The sequence below is a fragment of the Rhinoderma darwinii genome, chromosome 7 (genome assembly GCF_050947455.1).
Source record: "Rhinoderma darwinii isolate aRhiDar2 chromosome 7, aRhiDar2.hap1, whole genome shotgun sequence".
Classification (NCBI taxonomy): domain Eukaryota; kingdom Metazoa; phylum Chordata; class Amphibia; order Anura; family Rhinodermatidae; genus Rhinoderma; species Rhinoderma darwinii.
The window spans coordinates 16,451,575-16,478,786 of record NC_134693.1 but is presented as its reverse complement, the minus strand read 5'-3'; the positions used below and the strand labels follow the sequence as shown (position 1 = coordinate 16,478,786).

Genomic DNA, 27,212 nt, shown 5'->3' with positions numbered 1-27,212 from the left:
CGCCCCTATATACAAGAATATAACTACTATAATACTGCCCCTATATACAAGAATATAACTACTATAATTCTGCCCCTTATATACAAGAATATAACTACTATAATACTGCCCCTATATACAAGAATATAACTACTATAATGCTGCCCCCATATACAAGAATATAACTACTGTAATACTGCTCCTATATACAAGAATATAACTACTATAATACTGCCCCCTGTATACAAGAATATAACTACTATAATACTGCCTCCTATATACAAGAATATAACTATTATAATACTGCCCCCTATATACAAGAATATAACTACTATAATACTGCCCCCTATATACAAGAATATAACTACTATAATACTGCTCCTATATACAAGAATATAACTACTTTAATACTGCCCCCTGTATACAAGAATATAACTACTATAATACTGCCTCCTATATACAAGAATAGAACTATTATAATACTGCCCCCTATATACAAGAATATAACTACTATAATACTGCCCCCTATATACAAGAATATAACTACTATAATACTGCCCCCTATATACAAGAATATAACTACTATAATACTGCCCCTATATACAAGAATATAACTACTATAATACTGCCCCTATATACAAGAATATAACTACTATAATACTGCCCCTATATACAAGAATATAACTACTATAATACTGCCCCTATATACAAGAATATACCTACTATAATACTGCCCCCTATATACAAGAATATAAATACTATAATACTGCCCCTACGTACAAGAATATAACTACTATAATACTGCCCCTATATACAAGAATATAACTATTATAATACTGCCCCCTATATACAAGAATATAACTACTATAATACTGCCCCCTATATACAAGAAACTACTATAATAATACTGCCCCTATATACAAGAATATAACTACTATAATGCTGCCCCCTATATACAAGAATATAACTACTATAATACTGCCCCCTATGTACAAGAATATAAATACTATAATACTGCCCCTACGTACAAGAATATAACTACTATAATACTGCCCCCTATGTACAAGAATATAAATACTATAATACTGCCCCTACGTACAAGAATATAACTACTATAACACTGCCCCTATATACAAGAATATAACTACTATAATACTGCCCCCTATATACAAGAATATAAATACTATAATACTGCCCCTACGTACAAGAATATAACTACTATAATACTGCCCCTATATACAAGAATATAACTATTATAATACTGCCCCCTATATACAAGAATATAACTACTATCATACTGCCCCCTATATACAAGAATATAACTACTATAATACTGCTCCCTATATACAAGAATAACTACTATAATGCTGCCCCCTATATACAAGAATATAACTACTATAATACTGCCTCCTATATACAAGAATATAACTACTATAATACTGCCCCTATATACAAGAATATAACTACTATAATACTGCCCCCTATATACAAGAATATAAATACTATAATACTGCCCCTACGTACAAGAATATAACTACTATAATACTGCCCCTATATACAAGAATATAACTATTATAATACTGCCCCCTATATACAAGAATATAACTACTATAATACTGCCCCCTATATACAAGAATATAACTACTATAATACTGCCTCCTATATACAAGAATATAACTACTATAATACTGCCCCTATATACAAGAAACTACTATAATACTGCTCCTATATACAAGAATATAACCACTATAATACTGCCCCTATGTACAAGAAACTACTATAATAATACTATACTTCACGAAAAAATATGTTTATTTTCTATTGGCTGATTGTTATTACTTAATACAACATGATTATAGACAAGTCTTTGTCTGCATAAAAACAAAACATAAGAAGTACACAGTAAATTTACACAAGAGACTGTATAGCTATTTATAAATTATAATAATCAGTCTCAGGACTGAGTGGGATCCTGTGCTGACAATGATGGGATTACCTATGTACTATTATCCCGGAAGCCCTATATATAAGGGATTACAGCCATACATAGCGACTGTACAAGTTTGTCATGTTTAATCAGACGCAATGTAAATACACGGGGCAATTCCTGGCAACCTGCAAACCGGCACCAAGGAAACTCTAAACTGTTACTATAGTGTCTGAGTGATCCATGAACAATGCAGAGAACATTGTGTATTGTGAATGGGGAGGATAAGGTCCCTGGCACACAGGGCGTCCACCCCACGACCATACACTCTGACCAGCCCAGATCACTGTCAAAGCAAAAATCTCAGGGCAAACGTCATATTAAAGGGAATGCCATAAATAGGTACGATACGTTATACAATCTCTGAATATTAGAGGGGATTAACAATTAGATCGTAACTGAAACCATAATTTAAAGACGTCATCCAGTTTTATGTAAATGAAGCTTAATCATTACTGTATATAATGAAAAGTTCGGCAACATTCTAATATACTTTGTGTTTCAGCATCTCTGCTTGCTGTCACTGAATTGGTTCATTCTTTTTCTATAAACTGAAACCAGGTCAGAACTTTAACATCTCACAGCTGCGGTTTGCTTCAGTTGTATCTAGTCTAGAAAATCATCTGTGAGCTAAACAGTCTGGACTTTAGTTTGATATAGTTTGCTACAATGTGTCAGTGCAGGTAAAATGTAAGGGCAGGACAAAGATTTGTTGTACTAATTATGTGTTAAAGTTTCAGAGAATTGTATAGACTGGATACTATTGTTGCAAGCCCTTAATTGTGTTAGCAAGACAATGCTCAAGTATTGTTCAAGAATATTCTTTCTATTTACTGACAACAAGCAGAGATCTTGATAATGGTGACAAAAATCTATCTATCTATCTAATCTATCTATCTATCTTATAATGTTGTCCTGGCCACCATCTTTCTCTCTCTGGCAGCATTTAGTGTATGGCGAGTAACAAAACCCACCAAGAGTCGGCCATCAAACAAGGGACTAACATATTGACTCCACTGCTAGCAAGCAGTGTGGCTTTGGCTGGGTTCACACGTGGCGGAATTTCACTTGAATTCCGCTGCGGACACTCCGCAGCGTTAATCCGCAGCGGAGCCGTTTGTCCATTGACTTCCACTTTAATTTAGAAGTGTTCGTTTAGACGTTGAGTAAAATTCCGCTGCGGAGCATAGGCTGCGGAGCGGAATTTGGTGTCCGCAGCATGCTCTGTCTGTTGCGGAGCAGTGGCGGACTGGTTGCGGACTCATGGCGGAATTTCTCCATTGACTTCAATGGAGATTCTAAGTTCCGCAATGAAGTCCGCAGCTGTCATGCACATGTTATGTGTGGTGCGGAGCGTATTGGTTTTTTAACATGACATTTCTTCATTCTGGCTGGACCTATGTATTTCTAGGTCTACAGCCAGACTGAGGAAGTCAATGGGACTCCCGGAATTACGGGAGCGTTGCTAGGAGACGTCAGTAAATAGTAACTGTCCAGGGTGCTGTAAGAGTTAAGCGATCGGCAGTAACTGTTTCTGCACCCTGGACAGTGACTACCGATCCCAATATACAGCTACCTGTAAAAAAAATAGAAGTTCATACTTACCGAGAACTCCCTGCTTCTGTCTCCAGTCCGGCTTCCCAGGATGACGTTTCAGTCTAAGTGACGGATGCAGCCAATCACAGGCTGCAGCGGTCACATGGACTGCCGCGTCATCCAGGGAGGTCGGGCTGGATGCCGAAAAAGGGACGCGTCACCAAGACAACGGCCGGTAAGTATGAAATTCGTTTATTTTCACTAGGGAAAGTGCTGTCCCTTCTCTCTATCCTGAACTGATAGAGAGAAGGGAAGCACTTTTCCCGCAGTCCGCAGCAGCTAGTCCGCATCAATTTACTGCACATTTTGGGCAGATCCGCCGCAGAATCTGCAACGCAGATTCTGTGCGGCATTGATGCGGACAGTTGCGGAGGAAATCCGCCACGTGGGGGCATGCCCTAGAGGTAAATATATCCCAGAATGCTCTGCACATACACTGAACCAGCAGGGGCCACAAGGAGATGTGAACTCAGCAATCAGAAAACCATTAGTACTTTTAAATGCAGCTTTGGATGTGAATGGAGGATAAGACATAGTACACTTTAAGTTTAAGTTTTATACATTTAGGTAAATTATCTAAATATGCAATTATAACACAACGCAAGTCTGCCAGAGGAGAGACATTCTTTAATCCTGCAAAGCAGTGTGGAGTAATTGTAGCGCACAGGTGCATCAAGATGCCGTCACGTGGCTGAAGATTGCTGTACTTTTGATTTTTATCTCCCTCATTTTAACCAAATCATCTGTCCTCTAGCTTTACACAAATCGTGATTCCCTAAAATAACCTTCATTGTGTCAATAAGTGGTAGAAATGATAACAAGGCAAATTATATCCCACCCCCACATTGCCAGCTCACGATTCTCAGATATAGATGATGACTTTGTATGGAAGAAAAATAAAAATTGGGAAGAATACTCAGGATGGCGAATTCTGCAAGTAGCAGCCAACAGTACAACATAACAAATTCATATAGGAAAGAAAAGGCTTTCTTGTTTCTTTGACATAAGTGACAACTTTATTCTTAGATTAGGGAACAACTTGTCAGTTTTTCAAATTTGACATCTCAGTAAGAGATCTGCAATGTTTTTTCATCCAGTATATAACTAAAAAACTACTGTAATACTGCCCCTATGTTCAAGAATATAACTACTATAATACTGCTCCTATATACAAGAATATAACTACTATAATACTGCCCCTATATACAAGAATATAACTACTATAATACTGCCCCCTATATACAAGAATATAACTACTATAATACTGCACCCTATATACAAGAATATAACTTCTATAATACTGCCCCCTATATACAAGAATATAACTACTATAATACTGCCCCTATATACAAGAAAATAACTACTATAATACTGCACCCTATATACAAGAATATAACTACTATAATACTGCCCCCTATGTTCAAGAATATAACTACTATAATACTGCCCCTATGTTCAAGAATATAACTACTATAATACTGCCTCCTAAATACAAGAATATAACTACTATAATACTGCCCCCTATATACAAGAATATAACTACTAGAATACTGCCCCCTATATACAAGAATATAACTACTATAATACTGCCCCCTATATACAAGAATATAACTACTAGAATACTGCCCCTATATACAAGAATATAACTACTATAATACTGCTCCCTATGTTCAAGAATATAACTACTATAATACTGCCCCTATGTTCAAGAATATAACTACTATAATACTTCCTCCTATATACAAGAATATAACTACTATAATACTGCCCCTATATACAAGAATGTAACTACTAGAATACTGCCCCCTATATACAAGAATATAAGTACTATAATACTGCTCCCTATGTTCAAGAATATAACTACTATAATACTGCCCTCTATATACAAGAATATAACTACTATAATACTGCCCCTATATACAGAATATAACTACTATAATGCTGCTCCTATATACAAGACTATAACTACTATAATACTGCTCCTATATAAAAGAATATAACTACTATAATACTGCCTCCTATATACAAGAATATAACTACTATAATACTGCCCCTATATACAAGAATATAACTACTATAATACTGCCCTATATACAAGAATATAACTACTATAATACTGCTCCTATATACAAGAATATAACTACTATAATACTGCCCCTATATACAAAAATATAACTACTATAATACTGCTCCTATATACAAGAATATAACTACTATAATACTGCCCCTATATACAAGAATATAACTACTATAATACTGCTCCTATATACAAGAATATAACTACTATAATACTGTCCCCTATATACAAGAATATAACTACTATAATACTGCTCCTATATACAAGAATATAACTACTATAATACTACCCCTATGTACAATAATATAACTACTATAATACTACCCCTATGTACAAGAATATAACTACTATAATACTGCTCCTATATACAAGAATATAATTACTATAATACTGCTCCTATATAAAAAAATATAACTACTATAATACTGCCTCCTATATACAAGAATATAACTACTATAATACTGCCCCTATATACAAGAATATAACTACTATAATACTGCTCCTATATACAAGAATATAACTACTATAATACTGTCCCCTATATACAAGAATATAACTACTATAATACTGCTCCTATATACAAGAATATAACTTCTATAATACTGCTTCTATATACAAGAATATAACTAGTATAAGGGCAAAGCCCCACGTGGCGGAATTGCTCTGGAATTCCGCTGCGGACGCTCCGCAGCGTTAATCCGCAGCGGACCCGTTTCTCCATTGCCTTCCACTGCTTTTTAGTAGTGTTCGTTTAGACGATGCGGAAAATTCCGCTGCGGAGCATAGGCTGCGGTGTGGAATTTGGTGTCCGCAGCATACAATGGATGTTGCGGACGTGTGGCGGACTGGTTGCGGACTCATTGTGGAGGTTCTCCATTGACTTCAATGGAGATTCTAAATTCCGCAATGAAGTCCGCAGATGTCATGCACATGTTATGTGTGCTGCGGAGCGTATTGGTTTTTTAACATGACATTTCTTCATTCTGGCTGGACCTATGTATTTCTAGGTCTACAGCCAGACTGAGGAAGTCAATGGGGCTCCCGTAATTACGGGAGCGTTGCTAGGCGATGTCAGTAAATAGTCACTGTCCAGGGTGCTGAAAGAGTTAAGCGATCGGCAGTAACTGTTTCTGCACCCTGGACAGTGACTACCAATCACAATATACAGCAACCTGTAAAAAAAAATAGAAGTTCATACTTACCGAAAACTCCCTGCTTCTTCCTCCAGTCCGGCTTCCCAGGATGACGTTTCAGTCTAAGTGACGGCTGCAGCCAATCACAGGCTGCAGCGGTCACATGGACTGCCGCGTCATCCAGGGAGGTCGGGCTGGATGCCGAAAGAGGGACGCGTCACCAAGACAACGGCCGGGTAAGTATGAATTTCTTTTACTTTCACTAGGGAAAGTGCTGTCCCTTCTATCTATCCTGCACTGATAGAGAGAAGGGAAGTACTTCACCTCAATACGCAACGGCTAGTCCGCATCAATTCACTGCACATTTTGGGCAGATCCGCAACAGAATCTGCAACGCAGATTCTGTGCGGCATTGATGCGGACAGTTGCGGAAGAAATACGCCCCATGGGGCCATGCCCTAATACTGCCCCTATATACAAGAATATAACAACTATAATACTGCCTCCTATATACAAGAATATAGCTACTATAATACTGCCTCCTATATACAAGAATATAACTACTATAATACTCCTCCTATATACAAGAATATAACTACTATAATACTGTCCCTATATACAAGAATATAACTACTAGAATACTGCCCTCTATGTACAAGAATATAACTACTATAATACTGCCCCCTATGTACAAGAATATAACTACTATAATACTGCTCCTATATACAAGAATATAACTACTATAATACTGCCCCCTATATACAAGAATATAATTACTATAATACTGCCCCTATATACAAAAATATAACTACTATAATACTGCCCCTATATACAGAATATAACTACTATAATGCTGCTCCTATATACAAGACTATAACTACTATAATACTGCTCCTATATAAAAGAATATAGCTACTATAATACTGCCTCCTATATACAAGAATATAACTACTATAATACTGCCCCTATATACAAGAATATAACTACTATAATACTGCCCTATATACAAGAATATAACTACTATAATACTGCTCCTATATACAAGAATATAACTACTATAATACTGCCCCTATATACAAAAATATAACTACTATAATACTGCTCCTATATACAAGAATATAACTACTATAATACTGCCCCTATATACAAGAATATAACTACTATAATACTGCTCCTATATACAAGAATATAACTACTATAATACTGTCCCCTATATACAAGAATATAACTACTATAATACTGCTCCTATATACAAGAATATAACTACTATAATACTACCCCTATGTACAATAACATAACTACTATAATACTACCCCTATGTACAAGAATATAACTACTATAATACTGCCCCTATATACAAGAATATAACTACTATAATACTGCCCTATATACAAGAATATAACTACTATAATACTGCTCCTATATACAAGAATATAATTACTATAATACTGCTCCTATATAAAAGAATATAACTACTATAATACTGCCTCCTATATACAAGAATATAACTACTATAATACTGCTCCTATATACAAGAATATAACTACTATAATACTGTCCCCTATATACAAGAATATAACTACTATAATACTGCTCCTATATACAAGAATATAACTACTATAATACTGCCCCTATATACAAGAATATAACTACTATAATTATATTTTTTATTTGAAAACTTAATATTAACAAAATATTACAATACCTTTGCAATACACTCATAACAGATAAAGAAAATAAACATTTGTCTCTTAATAACATCACAATCATTAAACAAACCATAATATATGAATATTGCTCCAGTATAGATTGTTTCAACTATTTTCCATGATATTATTCTAGACAGTATTACAGGAGAGTTCTTCTTTATTGGTGACCAGGCAGCATCGCGCACACCACAGATGGGACACGGTCACCACAATGATGGCATATAGTGAACCTCTATGATATAAACGGAGTTCGGGGTAGAAGTCTCCATACAGCAGCTGAGAGTTTCTCTGTCCCACTAGATGTGGTGACTGCAGGGACACAGCAGGGACATTACTCTGTAGATAAGTCTCTTGTATATAGATGACATTGGTTTTGTCAGACAGACGCTGGAATATCGCCTGCCGCCTGCTCCTATTCTTCACACTGTTCACATTGATGGAGGTGATTTTCAGCCTCATCCTGGTTACAGATCTTTCCTACTTTTTTTCCTTCTTCCACTGCTATGTCCCGTTACACCCCATCTTTTGGTGGACATTGGGGGGTCAGCGTCTTCATCCTGAGGTTCGTCGTCTGGGTTGTGTGAGGAGACTTGCTCCATCTCTGCTTCTTCTTCCTGTTCATCTTCTCCCAGCGCACAGTAACGTCCCCCAGTTATCGCCAGCACTGGAGACTCCGGTGATTTCTTTGCAGCAGTGATTTTTTTCCTAGAAGAATAATCTGTTTTACTTCTCCTTTTAACCGTCTGAAATCCCTCCTCATCGATACTGGTTGCTGCGGCTGGATCAGCTGGTTTTTTACTGGTCGCTGCGGCTGGATCAGCTGGTTCCTTACTGTTCGCTGCGGCTGGCCCAGCTGGTTCCTTACTGTTCGCTGCGGCTGGATCAGCTGGTTCCTTACTGGTCGCTGCGGCTGGATCAGCTGGTTCCTTACTGGTCGCTGTGGCTGCATCAGCTGGTTCCTTACTGGTCGCTGTGGCTGCATCAGCTGGTTCCTTACTGGTCGCTGTGGCTGGATCAGCTGGTTCCTTACTGGTGTCGGGCAGATGTTTGGTGACAGAGTGACTGGATATTTTGCTTTTAGCATGACCTCTATTTTCAGTGGCTGGTGACACTTGTGCAGCATCCACAGATGGGACATTCGCCTCTGGAGCAGGGTCTCTGGTACTTCGGCTCACATCCTCGCTGGGGCTTCCAGGTTCTGGGGTCATATCTACACATATGGAGACATCCTCGTGGTCTTCCTCCATGGCTTCTTTAAAGGTCTCCTCTTTATTATGTTCTGCATGCGGACACTCCCGGAATGTATGTCCAGGTCCTAAGCACAGGTTACAGATGACAGGTCCTGTACAATCGTCCTTCACATGCCCAAACTGACCACATAGTGAGCACTTAATACGGGAACAGTTGAATGCCAGGTGTCTGCCCCCACATCTATGGCACCGTCGCGGTTGACCAAGGTAGTAACATACGCCTCTCTCCGAGCCCAGGTAGAAGGAGTGCGGCAGATGTCTGGTCACTCCATTCTCCTGAACCAGCTGAATCTTGACAGAATATCCTCCATTCCAGATCTCCTCCTCATCATAGATCTTTGTTGGCAGTCTCTTCACCTCACAATATCTGCTCAACCAGTGCTGCAAATCTGCCAGAGCCACCACCTCAGACTGGAACAGGACGGTGGCGGTGACTACCTGGGGTTTAGTCAGCTGGATGACATGTAGATGCTCCCACATCGCGTGCTCCTTTGTATCATTATAAATACTCCAGAATAAGTCTAGACTATATTGCAGCTTGAAACTGATGTCATAATTCCTGCTGGAGGGAACGTGGATCAGAGCGAACACCTCAGAAGCTTTAGACTTCATAAACTCCTTCAACAAATCTTTCCCAATGTGGAGTGTGGAGGGGAGGTTTTCCTCTGGTCCTGAGTACCTGATTCTGACCGCGTTCCTCCTCTGAGGTGGGAGGTTAGTCGGTCTTGTGACGCTGGAGAACAGTCTCCTGTACTGAGGTCTGTCAGCAGGTGGGTCAGGACTGGACCTCTCCTCAGCTGATTGTACTGCAGATCCTCCTGTGTCTGCTCCTGATCGCTGTGTAACCTGCACTCCATTCACTGACACTGCGGACGGCTGAACCTCCAGAACAGGGTCTGCAATGTCCGCCTCAGCCTGTGCCGCTGGTTCATCAGATATCAGACTGTCAATCACCGCGCTGAGCGAGGTCTCACTTATAATATCAGGACATGAGGCACTTTCTTGCTCACTCCCAGGAGTGCCAATCGCATTTACTTCATCAGTACTGCACATAGAGTCTATTGCAGTTAACCCCTCGTCGGCTGGCACACATTTCTCTGCAGCTTTAGCAGCATTTGTGTTGGCTGATTGCACAGACCTCACACATGATGAGAGATGTGATCCTCCAGTCACTGCACACTCATATCTTCCAGGGTTTCCCTGCTCCACAATATTATAGTCAGTGTCTTTTTTTGCAATGATATTTTTTCTCTTCACAGTTTGGGCTCTGGTCTCCCTTTTGTTCTCAATTGCCCGGTTCTTTATTTTGGGTACTGTGCATGATTCTTTCTGCAATCTCTCCTTCAATATCACCAGCTCACGTGTGCAAACATCCAGACACTCACATTTCATCAGCTTTGCCTTTGGATCAGTCTCTTGGTTAATTTCAGTTCTCAATTTGCGAACTTGCATTTCCATTTTAAAGATATTTTTCTTTGTCATTTTTGTGCACAATTCACCAACATCATGAGATTCAGTTGACTCACCAGCCACCATTTCCAGATCATCACCTCCACCATCTCCATGCTGCAGGCCAAACTCCAGACTCTGGGCTTTCCCAGGATCATCAGCCCAGGACCCCTCCCCTCCACCTGGGTCAGAAGCCATGCATAGTCCTAACAGGGAGCTCACAAGCACACGTCTATCCTCTCCTATGGACAAGAATATAACTACTATAATACTGCCCCCTATATACAAGAATATAACGACTATAATACTGCCCCCTATATACAAGAATATAACTACTATAATACTGCCCCTATATACAAGAATATAACTACTATAATACTGCACCCTATATACAAGAATATAACTACTATAATACTGCCCCCTATGTTCAAGAATATAACTACTATAATACTGCCCCCTATATACAAGAATATAACTACTATAATACTGCCCCCTATATACAAGCATATAACTACTATAATACTGCCACTATATACAAGAATATAACTACTAGAATACTGCTCCCTATGTTCAAGAATATAACTACTATAATACTGCCCCTATGTTCAAGAATATAACTACTATAATACTGCCTCCGATATACAAGAATATAACTACTATAATACTGCCCCCTATATACAAGAATATAACTACTCTAATACTGCCCCTATATACAAGAATACAACTACTGTAATACTGCCTCCTATATACAAGAATATAACTACTATAATACTGCCCCCTATATACAAGAATATAACTACTATAATACTGCCCCCTATATACAAGAATATAACTACTATAATACTGCCCCTATATACAAGAATATAACTACTATAATACTGCTCCCTATGTTCAAGAATATAATTACTATAATACTGCCCCTATGTTCAAGAATATAACTACTATAATACTGCCTCCTATATACAAGAATATAACTACTATAATACTGCCCTTATATACAAGAATGTAACTACTAGAATACTGCCCCCTATATACAAGAATATAACTACTATAATACTGCTCCCTATTTTCAAGAATATAACTACTATAATACTGCCTCCTATATACAAGAATATAACTACTATAATACTGCCTCCTTGCTGTGAGGTTGTGTGTCTGTAGCTCTCCTCATGTCTGGAGATAGCCCAGGGCGGGGCCACCCCGGGCGGGGATTCTCCCCACGCAAGGCCCAGGCTTCCAGGCCTCTACTGGGAGAAAACTCCCAGGCTCTTTCTAATGTGGATACAAGTCCCAAAGTGAATGTTGAGCAGTGTAACACTCAGGATGGAAGCACCAGCGGCACAAGGAAGGAAGATGAAGAATGTAAAGTGAGTAAAGCTAATGTTGCAGCAGTAAAAAGTACTTGTGAGAGTGAAGCACTGGGGGGTCAGAGAACATTGCAGGCACCTGGGGTGCAGCTCACCCCTCCAGCATCCAGACAGCGGAGAACATCCCTGGAGAGACTGACATTGCAGCAGAGTGAATGGGTGGCCAGCGTGGCGTGCTCAGGCCGCACAAGGTCTAGCAGCAGTAGAAACATTGAAAAGTCTGTGGAGGCAAAACCTGCAAGGAATACTCAAGGTGTTTCTACAACTGTTACAAGCCTTGGAGAGTGTGATCCAGCAGGGTGTGAGACCAGTGGAGCTGGGAATGTTAATCTGGAGGGGTCAGCGGCATTCAGACAGCCTGAGATCCTGCACCAGCAGAGCCCACAGTCTAAAGAGACAGAGCGTGCACCTGAGCTGCAGCTGGCGGAGGAAATCCCTGCTCTGGTGAAGAGGATGGGAGAGTTACAGAGCCAAAAACAAATGCTGCAAATACAAATTGACTGCGTATATAAACTGAAGAACGCCAATCCTAAGAATGAAGCCGTATATGCTGCTCAGCTTTACTCACTCGGGATGCAACTCGCACAAGTGGTGGGGGAGATGGACGGTGTCCTGGAGAGGATCGGGCCACTCGCAGAATCCTATAAAAACAAGGAACGGTTTTCTAGTATGACCGACAGACAGAACTTTGATCCAGAGTTCAGATTCTCTGAGGCGGACTCGGGGTCAGATATTTTCCCAGACGATCCCCGGCCAGAGACCAGACTAGTGCTGCAACCTGCAAGGTTCTCATTTCTAGAAGCGGACGCACAGAAAGAGGAGAAAGAAAAACGGCAAAAATCTGCAGCTGTGTCTGAACAGGGACATGGAAGTCGGATACCAGCACAGGCACCACAAGTCCCAGGATGCTCAGCACAACAGGACAGTGGACGTTCATCCATGGGTCAGGATGATGCGCTGACACAGCAGAGCTGTACTGCTGGGGCACAGACTGGGGGGAGTGGGAATGTACCTGAAGGGTTGGTGGTTGGAGGGAACGCACGGCTTGTGTATGATGTAGGTTTATCTGATGATGACATAGAGGTTGATGGGTCAGAAGATGTTCAGAATAATGTGCTTGATTTCCCCCCTCTAATTGTAAGTACACAAGGTGTGACAGACCCCTCTAGAGCAGACACTCGCCCTATAAGTCAGGACAGTGAGACCCGCCAGCCTCCTCCCAGAAATGCCTGGAGCCGCGGTGCTCCATCTTTTAACTCTGGCGCTAGCTATACAGGCCAGGCCTTTAAAAGGAGGAATGTGGTGAGGTTCAAGCACAAGGGCGCCAAGGAGGACCTTCCAGATAGGAGGTTTGTGGTCCGAGAACTTCTGTGTCACCAGATGGGTTTTGTGCCAGCAAATATCTTGGCAGTAATAAATCTACCAGACAGACAGACAGGGCTACGATGTCAGCTTTAAGCTTACGCCTGACTTGGATAGATTCTGGGCACATTTTTCCAAGTTCAGGGACAAAACCGGTTGGGACAAATTTAGCTTTATTCCCGTGTCCAAGCCAGATACCGTTGGTGTCAACATCATCTTTTGGAATGAAGCTGTTCCTCCCCAGGATATTGTGGTCTGGCTCAGGCGGCACTGTGACCTGGTGTCTGACCTGACCAAGAATAGAGACGCTGATGGTATTTGGACTGGAGGGTGGAGGGTTCTGGTAAAACTGCGCCAGCATAACAACGTCACTTTACATTTACCCAATTCCTTCTTCATTGGGAGAGAAAAGGGTGTTTGCTTTTATCCTGGTCAACCCAGAAAGTGCTTCAAGTGTGGTAAGACCGGTCACCTGGCAAACATCTGCACCGTGGTAAAGTGTAACCTGTGCGGTGAAGTTGGCCATCTAAGTTCCAACTGTCAGAATGTCCGATGTAATCTGTGTGGGAGGGTAGGTCACCCGCACAGGGACTGTCCTGACGCGTGGCACAATATCTGTAAACAGATTCCGGTTGAGGAGTTTATGACTGAGACGGACGCTGTAGAGGAGGAGGCTCTAATGTCAGGGTCAATAATGACCAGACAGGAGGTCCAGCAGGAGTCAGGTCATCCAGGTCCAGAACACCAGCAGTCAGACAGTACACAGGAGACCATGGAAGTTGTCCCTCGGGACCAGCCACCTGCAGCCTCTTCTTCTGCATTACCATCTGAGGAAAGGAGGGGTATGCAGAATAAAAGGAGGAAAAAAGACCCGTCCTCTCGTAAGCCTGAGGGAGAGGAGGTAAGAGGCAGGAAGAAAGGGAACAGAGCAGAAGTAATGGTCGTATCTAATAGATTCAGTTTCCTGTCAGAGTCAGATGGGGATTTTGAACGAGAGTTATTAAAAATAGATGGTGAATACGAAGAAGACACAAGGGACCATCCCTTAATAAAAAAGAAACCTTGCACTGTAGAAACCCCAGGACTGTTAGATATGGATAGGTGGTCGGCAGAGTGACCCCAATTCTTAGCCATTATGATGGGGGTCATTTATTTGCTTTTCTTCTTGTGTTGTGCTCTGATGGCCGGGTTTTCCTTAAAAGTTGCTTCCAGCAATGTAAACAGTATTAAAGTGAGGAAGACGAGGTTTACAGTCTATGATCATCTCCGATATCTGGATGCAGATGTCATCTTCTTACAAGAGACTCGTTTAACCACAATAGGGCTTATACGTGAGGCGGAGAGAGAGTGGAGGTCCGGTCCTTCTTTCTGGTCACTGGCTGTGGAGCCTTATGCCGGGGTCGCTATACTGTTTAACACCAATGATGTGACTGTACATAGGTTAACGGAGGTGTGTATGGGACGGTGTCTGGTCCTAGAAGTTACAATCCACGGTAGAAGGCTCCGACTCATTAATATCTATGGCCCACAGACAGTGACTGACAGGGTCCAGCTTTTTAATGATGTGAAACCATATGTCTTTACCTCTATTCCTGTGGTGATGGCTGGGGATTTCAATGTCACGAGGACATCAGGTGACAGATCCTCTGGCAGAGCAGTGACCAGGGACTCGAATGTCCTAAATAAAATGATCTTACAGGCAGGCTTGAGTGATGTCTTCACACAGGGTGGTAGGAAGCCAAAATTCACATATTGTTGTGCGGACAGGAACAGTAGGATCGATTTGGCTTTTGTCAACGCTACAGAGATGGTTACTGGGTTAAGTGAAAAAGTGGTCCCTTATTCAGACCATATGGCGCTGTGTTTCTGCTTAGGATCCACTAAACGGCCAGATATTGGTAGGGGGCTATGGAAACTTAACTCTAGTCTCTTGGATGATAGTCATGTGCAGAGTTGTGTTGTCTCCCTTTTGCAAAGTCAATTGGAGAGAGTAGATTTTTATGATGGTGCTGCTGACTGGTGGGAGGATGTCAAGAAGGACATTGCATCGCTCTTAAAGAGACTGTCCATTAATAGAGGCAGGAGTAAGTACAGCCAGTATCTGAAGCTGCGTAGGGAACTGGAGTCACTTTGTTCAGAGGATAAGGATGACAGAGCAAAGATTGATCGGCTGAAATCTGAGATCAAGCAGTATCAGTATAGTAGATACACGTCCCTGCTTCTGGAGAGGGATTATGGGCGTTTAGGGAAGCCTGATCCGTTTGAAAGTTGCCAAGACCAGGTAAAAAACAGAGTGGTCACAGGTTTGGTGGATTCCCAGGGTGTTCTTCAGGAATCTCGGGAGGGCATTCTGGGTGTGGTGAAATCCTACTATTCTGTCTTGTTTCAGAAGAAGATATTGGATAAAGAGAAAATGACTCAATTTTTGAGGGCAACTCCAAGCCCTGATACTGCTAATGTGGATTTTTCACCCTTGACAGCAGAATTGACAGTGGAGGAAGTTATTGAGGCCATCAACAACTTGCATCAAAAGAAGGCACCAGGTCCGGACGGTATAACAGCCGAATTTTATAAGAAATTTAAAAACCTTTTAGCACCAATTCTGGTGAATGTGTACAAAAGCTGCCTAGAAAACCATCTGATGCCTTTCTCTATGAGAGTGTCTTCGTTGATTTTGCTGTCCAAGGGTAAAGACCCTGGTGACATCAAGAACTGGAGGCCAATTGCCCTCTTGAATGTTGACAGAAAGATTTTGGCAAAAATTCTGTTTTCTAGATTGGTCTGTCTGTCCCCAGCACTGTTGGCAGGCTCCCAGTTCGGCACAGTAAAAGGGCGGAACATCTCTGGGGCCGTTATCTCCATCAGGGAAATGTTTGAGAGATGTAAAGCTCTTGGGTGTGGGAGATATGTTGTTGCTCTAGACCAGGCTAAAGCCTTCGACAGAGTAGATCATGATTATCTATGGGCCACTTTGTTAAAGTACGGTGTTCCGGGACAATTTATTGATTGGCTTAAAACTTTGTATTGTGAGGCAGAGAGCTTTCCTTTGATCAATGGCTGGCAGGGCGACAATTTCGGGGTTGAGTCGGGGGTGAGACAGGGTTGCCCGTTGAGTCCACTTCTGTATGTTTTTGCCATAGACCCATTTCTGCGGTTACTGCAGCAGTGTGATTTTTCGAGGCGTACCGATCCCGCTTTGCTCACCCCTGAGTGTTGTCGCCTACGCGGATGATGTGACGGTAGTGATATCTGAGCCTAGTGAGGTGCAGATGTTGTCTGCAGCCATCAGAAGCTACTCTGAGGCCTCTGGGTCTCTGGTCAACTTTGAGAAGAGTGAAGCTTTCTGGGTATTGCACAGTGATCCAGACTTTGATCTGCCACAATTTGTGAAAGCCTCCACCGATATTAAGATTCTGGGAATTAAATTTGGGAGGGATGATAATGCCAAACTAAATTGGGAGCAGAAATTGGAAGCCGGAAATGCAAAGGTTCAGCGATGGAGAAATTGGAGGCTGACCTATAGTGAGAGGGTTAAAATGTTGAAGACTTACCTGGTCCCCGTCTTCTTGTATGTTTCTGTCATTTTTCCTTTGCCAGAATCTTTCTCCGCTAGGCTCTTTAGCCTGTTCTTCCAACTTTTTTGGGGGAACAGGTTGAACCCAGTAAAAAGAGGGATTACTTACCTACAGAGGAGAGAGGGTGTGTTGGGTATGTTGAATCCAAGGGTTTTCTTTGACTCCTTGTTTCTTAAAACAAATTTTGGCAACCTGGACGTAAATAACACTGCCCTGTGGGTAAACAGTATCAGGGATTGGATATTGCCTTTTGCAGAGTCTTGGATACGGGGCGGCAGTCTCAAAAGGGGGCGATTGACACGAGACTTCCTTCCCCAGTATCTGGATTATGGTCTTAGATGTCTGAGGAGATGGGGAATAGACAAGTCCTATATTGAGAGTAAGACCAGGAGAGATCTATATTTCACCATATGTAGGACTTTCTTTTCTTTACAGCCGGCACTTAAAGATTGCACAACAGCAACCTTACAGGAGAGTCTGAGGTTTCTCAATGGAGCGAGACTCCCGGGTAAACTTTTTGACATTGCATGGCTGTCGCTGCATGGGAAACTTTATGTTAAAGGGAATCTAAAATATTTGAGTGTGTCAGATCGGAAGTTTCCCTTGGGTTGTCAACAGGAGGAGACAATGGAGCATTTTATAACCGAGTGCTGGGGAGGACAAAATATATGGCAAGAAATATCCTACAAGTTAAAAATCCCAAGACTACAGTCTCTAAAATACCCAGAAATTATTTATGGAGTACCAGCTAATGTAAATAACATTGATCGGGGGACCTTGTATCTGATAATTAATGTAGTCAAATATTACCAGTGGCATACAAGAACCAGAATGTCCATTTATAACGAGCCATTTCACCATATGTCAGCCGTGAACCTGATCATGTCAGAACTAAGGTGGATCAAATCCCTAGAAATTAGGAAAAATGAGAAAAACACCGCATTATGGAGGAATGTATATATGGAATAATGCTAGTTCTCTGTATAATGCAAACTTGTTGTTGGTTTTTCTCCCTCCTTCCTTTTTAACAGCAATGGACTCTTGTTAAGTTAAAGTTATTTTCTAGTTTATTTTTCATCGTCATGTATGAGTTCCGTTAAATGATCATTTGCTTTGGAATTTTAATGGAATGTTAAATTTGTTTGGTTTTTACTAATAAAAATCGCCTCCTATATACAAGAATATAACTACTATAATACTGCCCCCTATATACAAGAATATAACTACTATAATACTGCCCCTATGTTCAAGAATATAACTACTATAATACTGCCCCTATATACAAGAATATAACTACTATAATACTGCCCCCTATATACAAGAATATAACTACTATAATACTGCTCCTATATACAAGAATATAACTACTATAATACTGCCCCTATATACAAGAATATAACTACTATAATGCTGCTCCTATATACAAGAATATAACTACTATAATACTGCCCCCTATATACAAGAATATAACTACTATAATACTGCCCTCTATATACAAGAATATAACTACTATAATACTGACCCTATATACAAGAATATAACTACTATAATACTGCCCCCTATATACAAGAATATAACGACTATAAGGCTGGGTTCACACGTGGCGGAATTTCACTTGAATTCCGCTGCGGACACTCCGCAGCGTTAATCCGCAGTGGAGCCGTTTCTCCATTGACTTCCACTTCTATTTAGAAGTGTTCGTTTAGACGATGCGTAAAATTCCGCTGCGGAGCATAGGCTGTGGAGCGGAATTTGGTGTCCGCAGCATGCTCTGTCTGTTGCGGACCAGTGGCGGACTGGTTGCGGACTCATGGCGGAATTTCTCCATTGACTTCAATGGAGATTCTTAATTCCGCAATGAAGTCCGCAGCTGTCATGCACATGTTATGTGTGCTGCGGATGCGTCTTGCTTTTTTGACATGACATTTCTTCATTCTGGCTGGACCTATGTATTTCTAGGTCTACAGCCAGACTGAGGAAGTCAATGGGGCTCCCTTAATTACGGGAGCGTTGCTAGGAGACGTCAGTAAATAGTCACTGTCCAGGGTGCTGAAAGAGTTAAGCGATCGGCAGTAACTGTTTCTGCACCCTGGACAGTGACTACCGATCCCAATATACAGCAACCTGTAAAAAAAAAATAGAAGTTCATACTTACCGAAAACTCCCTGCTTCTTCCTCCAGTCCGGCTTCCCAGGATGACGTTTCAGTCTAAGTGACGGCTGCAGCCAATCACAGGCTGCAGCGGTCACATGGACTGCCGCGTCATCCAGGGAGGTCGGGCTGGATGCCGAAAGAGGGACGCGTCACCAAGACAACGGCCGGGTAAGTATGAATTTCTTTTACTTTCACTAGGGAAAGTGCTGTCCCTTCTATCTGTCCTGCACTGATAGAGAGAAGGGAAGTACTTCACCTCAATACGCAACGGCTAGTCCGCATCAATTTACTGCACATTTTGGGCAGATCCGCAACAGAATCTGCAACGCAGATTCTGTGCGGCATTGATGCGGACAGTTGCGGAAGAAATACGCCCCATGGGGCCATGCCCTAATACTGCCCCTATATACAAGAATATAACTACTATAATACTGCCTCCTATATACAAGAATATAGCTACTATAATACTGCCTCCTATATACAAGAATATAACTACTATAATACTCCTCCTATATACAAGAACATAACTACTATAATACTGCTCCTATATAAAAAAATATAACTACTATAATACTGCCTCCTATATACAAGAATATAACTACTATAATACTGTCCCTATATACAAGAATATAACTACTATAATACTGCCCTCTATGTACAAGAATATAACTACTATAATACTGCTCCTATATACAAGAATATAACTACTATAATACTGCCCCTATATACAGAATATAACTACTATAATGCTGCTCCTATATACAAGACTATAACTACTATAATACTGCTCCTATATAGAAGAATATAACTACTATAATACTGCCCCTATATACAAGAATATAACTACTATAATACTGCCCTATATACAAGAATATAACTACTATAATACTGCTCCTATATACAAGAATATAACTACTATAATACTACCCCCTATATACAAGAATATAACTACTATAATACTGCCCCCTATGTACAAGAATATAATTACTATAATACTGCCCGTATATACAAAAATATAACTACTATAATACTGCCCGTATATACAAAAATATAACTACTATAATACTGCCCCTATATACAGAATATAACTACTATAATGCTGCTCCTATATACAAGACTATAACTACTATAATACTGCTCCTATATAGAAGAATATAACTACTATAATACTGCCCCTATATACAAGAATATAACTACTATAATACTGCCCTATATACAAGAATATAACTACTATAATACTGCTCCTATATACAAGAATATAACTACTATAATACTGCCCCTATATACAAGAATATAACTACTATAATACTGCTCCTATATACAAGAATATAACTACTATAATACTGTCCCCTATATACAAGAATATAACTACTATGATACTGCCCCCTATATACAAGAATATAACTACTATAATACTGCCCCTATATACAAGAATATAACTACTATAATACTGCCCCCTATATACAAGAATATAACTACTATAATACTGCTCCTATATACAAGAATATAACTACTATAACACTGCACGTACATACAAGAATATAACTACTATAATACTGCCGCTATATACAAGAATATAACTACTATAATACTGCCCCCTATGTACAAGAATATAACTACTATAATACTGCTCCTATATATAAGAATGTAACTACTATAATACTGCCCCTATATACAAGAATATAACTACTATAATACTGCCCCCTATATACAAGAATATAATTACTATAATACTGCCCCTATATACAAGAATATAACTACTATAATACTGCCCTATATACAAGAATATAACTACTATAATACTGCTCCTATATACAAGAATATAACTACAATAATACTGCCCCTATATACAAGAATATAACTACTATAATATTGCTCCTATATACAAGAATATAACTACTATAATACTACCCCTATGTACAATAATATAACTACTATAATACTGCCCCCCTGTATACAAGAATATAACTACTATAATACTGCCCCCTATATACAAGAATATAACTACTATAATACTGCCTCCTATACACAAGAATATAACTACTATAATACTGACCCTATATACAAGAATATAACTACTATAATACTGCCCCTATATAAAAGAATATAACTACTATAATACTGCTCACTATATACAAGAATATAACTACTATAATACTGCTTACTATATACAAGAATATAACTACTATAATACTACCCCTATGTACAAGAATATAACTACTATAATACTGCAGCCAATATACAAGAATATAACTACTATAATACTGCCCTATATACAAGAATATAACTACTATAATACTGCTCCTATATACAAGAATATAACTACTATAATACTGCCCCTATATACAAGAATATAACTACTATAATACTGCCCCCTATATACAAGAATATAACTACTATAATACTGCTCCCTATATACAAGAATATAACTACTATAATACTGCTCCTATATACAAGAATATAACTACTCTAATACTGCCCCTATATATAAGCATATACTACTATAATACTGCCCCTATATACAAGAATATAACTACTATAATACTGCTCCCTATATACAAGAATATAACTACTATAATACTGCTCCTATATACAAGAATATAACTACTCTAATACTGCCCCTATATATAAGCATATACTACTATAATACTGCCCCTATATACAAGAATATAACTACTATAATACTGCTACTATATACAAGAATATAACTACTGTAATACTGCCCCCTATATACAAGAATATAACTACTACAATACTGCCCCCTATATACAAGAATATAACTACTACAATACTGCCCCCTATATACAAGAATATAACTACTATAATACTGCCCCCTATATACAAGAATATAACTACTATAATACTGCTCTTATATACAAGAATATAACTACTATAATACTGCCCCTATATACAAGAATATAACTACTACAATACTGCCCCCTATATACAAGAATATAACTACTATAATACTGCTCTTATATACAAGAATATAACCACTGTAATACTGCCCCCTATATACAAGAATATAACTACTACAATACTGCCCCTATATACAAGAATATAACTACTACAATACTGCCCCTATATACAAGAATATAACTACTATAATACTGCCCCCTATATACAAGAATATAACTACTATAATACTGCCTCCTATATACAAGAATATAACTACTATAATACTGCTCCCTATATACAAGAATATAACTACTATAATACTGCCCCTATGTTCAAGAATATAACTACTATAATACTGCTCCTATATTCAAGAATATAACTACTATAATACTGCCCCCTATATACAAGAATATAACTACTATAATACTGCCCCCTATATACAAGAATATAACTACTATAATACTGCCTCTATATACAAGAATATAACTACTATAATACTGCCTCCTATATACAAGAATATAACTACTACAATACTGCCCCCTATATACAAGAATATAACTACTATAATACTGCCTCTATATACAAGAATATAACTACTATAATACTGCCCCCTATATACAAGAATATAACTACTATAATACTGCCTCTATATACAAGAATATAACTACTATAATACTGCCCCTATATACAAGAATATAACTACTACAATACTGCCCCCTATATACAAGAATATAACTACTATAATACTGCCTCTATATACAAGAATATAACTACTATAATACTGCCCCCTATATACAAGAATATAACTACTATAATACTGCCTCTATATACAAGAATAGAACTACTATAATACTGCCCCCTATATACAAGAATATAACTACTATAATACTGCCCCTATATACAAGAATATAACTACTATAATACTGCCCCCTATATACAAGAATATAACTACTATAATACTGCCCCTATATACAAGAATAGAAACTACTTTAGTATGTTTAATAAATGTCAGGCATGAGTGTGCAGTAGGGATTTGTGATCTTTAATGTTATAATCTTTGTATTACAGACCTTTGTCAGCTTATAACAGCCTCACAGACAAACACCTAACAGGATATTTCAACAATACTAGGATAAGGAGACATCTCCAGAGATCTGGCCTGGTAAGAATATATTTCGGATTAAACTAATTGAAGGAGACGTGTTATTGATGACATGCAGAGAAGTGTAATTCTGTATGAAAAGTGTCATGATTCTGAAGGTATTACTATGTTATCCTGAGAAGTTGTGCTAGTATAGTTAAATTCCAAGATCTCTGACCCCTCTAATACAAGGTTATGTGTTCCAGGAAGTTCACTGATTTTTGGAGACATTGTTAGGGCACGTCCAGACGTGGCGGAATTGCTGTGGAATTATCCAGCGGCCGTTTTTTACAGATGTTTCTATACATTTTTAGGCAAGTTAGTTCAGACGTTGCGGAAAACACCGCTGCGGACCATAGGCTGCTGTGCAGAATTTTCCCTCCGCAGCTCATTACATTGTGGAGACGAAGCGGGATTTCACTGCGGATTTCAGCCTTTGCAATGCAAAAACTGAAATCTGTGGCAAGTCCGCTGTGATATCCGCTACGTCTGAATTACCTGTCAAATATGCAAATGTTGGTGCAGATTCGTTGCGTAATTGCCCCAAATCTGCACCAACATTTGCAGCGGAAAAATTCCGCCACGTCTGCCCTTAGGCTTCGTTCACATCTGCGTCAGGGCTCTGTTCATGGATTCCGTCAGAGCTTTCCGTCAGGGGAATCCATGAACAGATTCCAAACTGAAACAAACGGAAACCATAGGTTTGCATCACCATTGATTTCAATCCACAGGTATACACGAATAGGCAGGACTCTGATACTGGAGCCTTTCTTAAGCATCATGATTGAGAAAGGCTCCAGTATCAGAGCCGAAACGTTGCATCGGGATGAATAAAGAAAACAATTTTTCACTTTAATTTGGAGTCCTGCCTATTCTTGTATACCTGTGGACTGAATAGGGAACTTTGGCCGGATCCCTAAGGCGTGCACCCATCCTCAACCTCCGCTGGTGCTGCTGTAAGGTGGATTTATCTGTACGTCGATTTCAATGGTGACGGATCCGGCAGCTTCCGATGGCTTCCGTTTGTCACCGTTGTTTAAGGGTTCCATCGTTTTGACGGAATGAATGAATAGCGCAGTCGACTACGGTATTGATTTAGTCAAAACGATGGAACTCTTGCACAACGGTGACAAATGGAAACCATTTCCATCGGATCCGTCACCGTTAAAATCAATGGTGATGCAAACGGAAACCTATGGTTTCCGTTTGGATTCCGTTCATGGGCTCCCCTGACGGAAAGCCGCGACGGAACCCATGAACGGAGCCCTGACGCAGATGGGAACGAAGCTTAACAGGAAATATCTAGGTAGTGCCCGGCTGGGACCTTTCTCCTCAATGACGTCATCATAAAACTACAATTTCCTGCTTTCCAGGGTCTGGGTTTCCAGCCGTTCCTGAACAGTATGGACACTCTTGGTTTATGTATTGCAACATCCCCAATAGCAAAATTTGCCCTAGTGGCAGGGGACTCCTACTGATTGAGAGGGATATGAAGGGGTAAGGGAGGAGCGCCCTCAGAACATCCACTTCTGATGTAATCATGCAGGATGGGAAAGGAGGCCGGAAGATTAGATAGCCGCTCCGTAACACTGCTGATATATTGGTGACCTTCACAATATTCTGTTGGTGGAGTTCCCTGATCTCAGTCACGTGGTCCCTAAAAGTGAGAATTAGTTCTGGAACTGTCCCCTCACTTTGTGTTATTTCTTTAGATCACAAGAAGCGGGAGGATACTGACTGAAAAGGAATACAGAATCAATGCCATGAGAAGAGACCATCAGAAATACATCAGGGAATGTCTGGCCCAGGCCATATTTCACAAGGTCCTTGACATGGAGGTAAGAACGGCAGCAGTTTATTAACAAATATACTGTATACAAATACTATATCGATCCCCGTGCTCCACATACATTACATGGTCCTCTGTATCAGAATAAGGTCACACTAGGCGTAAATACTGCGGATTTTCCGCAACGGATTTAGTTGCGCAAAATCCGCAGCATAACACAGTAGCAGCAAAGTGGACGAGATTTGAACTAATCTCATCCATGCGCTGCGGAAATGATGAGCGGAAAAAATGCTCAGAAATTGACCTGAGGTGCTTTGTTGTTGTGGGTTTTCCCCATTGAGTTCGAAAGGGAGGTAAAACCTGCAACAAATAACAAATGTTGCGTTTTTTTGCAGCGAAAAAGCTGCCATTCCGCCAAAAAAACACAGCTCCTAAAAAGACAAATCTTAAACTTACCCAGAATTCTGTGCGTTTTCATCCAGGCTGGACTCCTGGGATGACGTTTCATCAGGGGCGTAACTAGGAAAGACTGGGCCCCATAGCAAACTTTTGACAGGGGCCCCCCCTCCCCTGGGTGTCACACAACCCCCCCCCCCATGTAGATAGTGCCTTTTTTACAGCCCCCCCTGTAGATAACGCCATACAGCGCCCCCCCGCTGTAGACTGTATGGCGTTATCTACAGGGGGGACTGTATGGCGTTATCTACAGAGGGGGACTGTATGGCGTTATCTACAGAGGGGGACTGTGTGGCGTTATCTACAGGGGGGACTGTGTGGCGTTATCTACAGGGGGGACTGTGTGGCGTTAGCTACAGGGGGGACTGTGTGGCGTTATCTACAGGGGGGACTGTGTGGCGTTATCTACAGGGGGGACTGTGTGGCGTTATCTACAGGGTGGACTGTATGGCGTTATCTACAGAGGGGGCTGTATGGCAAGTAAAAGTAAAAAGTAAAAAGGTGAAAGTAAAAGAATTTCATACTTACCGGCCGTTGTCTTGGTGACGCGTCCCTCTTACGGCATCCAGCCCGACCTCCCTGGATGACGCGGCAGTCCATGTGACCGCTGCAGCCTGTGATTGGCCTGTGATTGGCTGCAGCCTATGATTGGCCTGTGATTGGCTGCAGCCTGTGATTGGCCTGTGATTGGCTGCAGCCGTCACTTAGACTGAAACGTCATCCTGGGAGGCCGGACTGGAGGAAGAAGCAGGGAGTTCTCGGTAAGTATGAACTTCTATTTTTTTTACAGGTTGCTGTATATTGGGATCGGTAGTCACTGTCCAGGGTGCTGAAACCGTTACTGCCGATCGCTTAACTCTTTCAGCACCCTGGACAGTGACTATTTACTGACGTCGCCTAGCAACGCTCCCGTAATTACGGGTGCACACACATAGTCACCCGTAATTACAGGAGCCCCATTGACTTCCTCAGTCTGGCTGTAGACCTAGAAATACAGAGGTCCAGCCAGAATGAAGATTTGTCATGTTAAAAAACCAATACGCTCCGCAGCACACATAACATCTACATAACATCTGCGGACTTCATTGCGGAATTTAGAATCTCCATTGAAGTCAATGGAGAACTTCCGCAATGAGTCTGCAACCAGTCCGCCACACGTCCGCAACATCCATTGTATGCTGCGGACACCAAATTCCGCACCGCAGCCTATGCTCCGCAGCGGAATTTTCCGCATCGTCTAAACGAAGCCTACTAAAAAGAAGTGGAAGGCAATGGAGAAACGGGTCTGCT

The 27,212-nt window shown here is 40.4% G+C and overlaps 1 protein-coding gene across 1 annotated transcript in view; it reads left to right on the top strand.

Annotated features, from left to right (window-relative positions):
- ERICH3 (glutamate rich 3) overlaps positions 1–27,212 on the top strand; it is a 77,544-nt gene that overhangs the window by 7,627 nt on the left and 42,705 nt on the right. The window contains exons 2-3 of the mRNA XM_075832843.1: positions 23,605–23,698; positions 25,390–25,515. Of these exons, the coding sequence (XP_075688958.1) occupies positions 23,605–23,698; positions 25,390–25,515 (220 nt within the window). The remainder of the gene's footprint in view (positions 1–23,604; positions 23,699–25,389; positions 25,516–27,212) is intronic.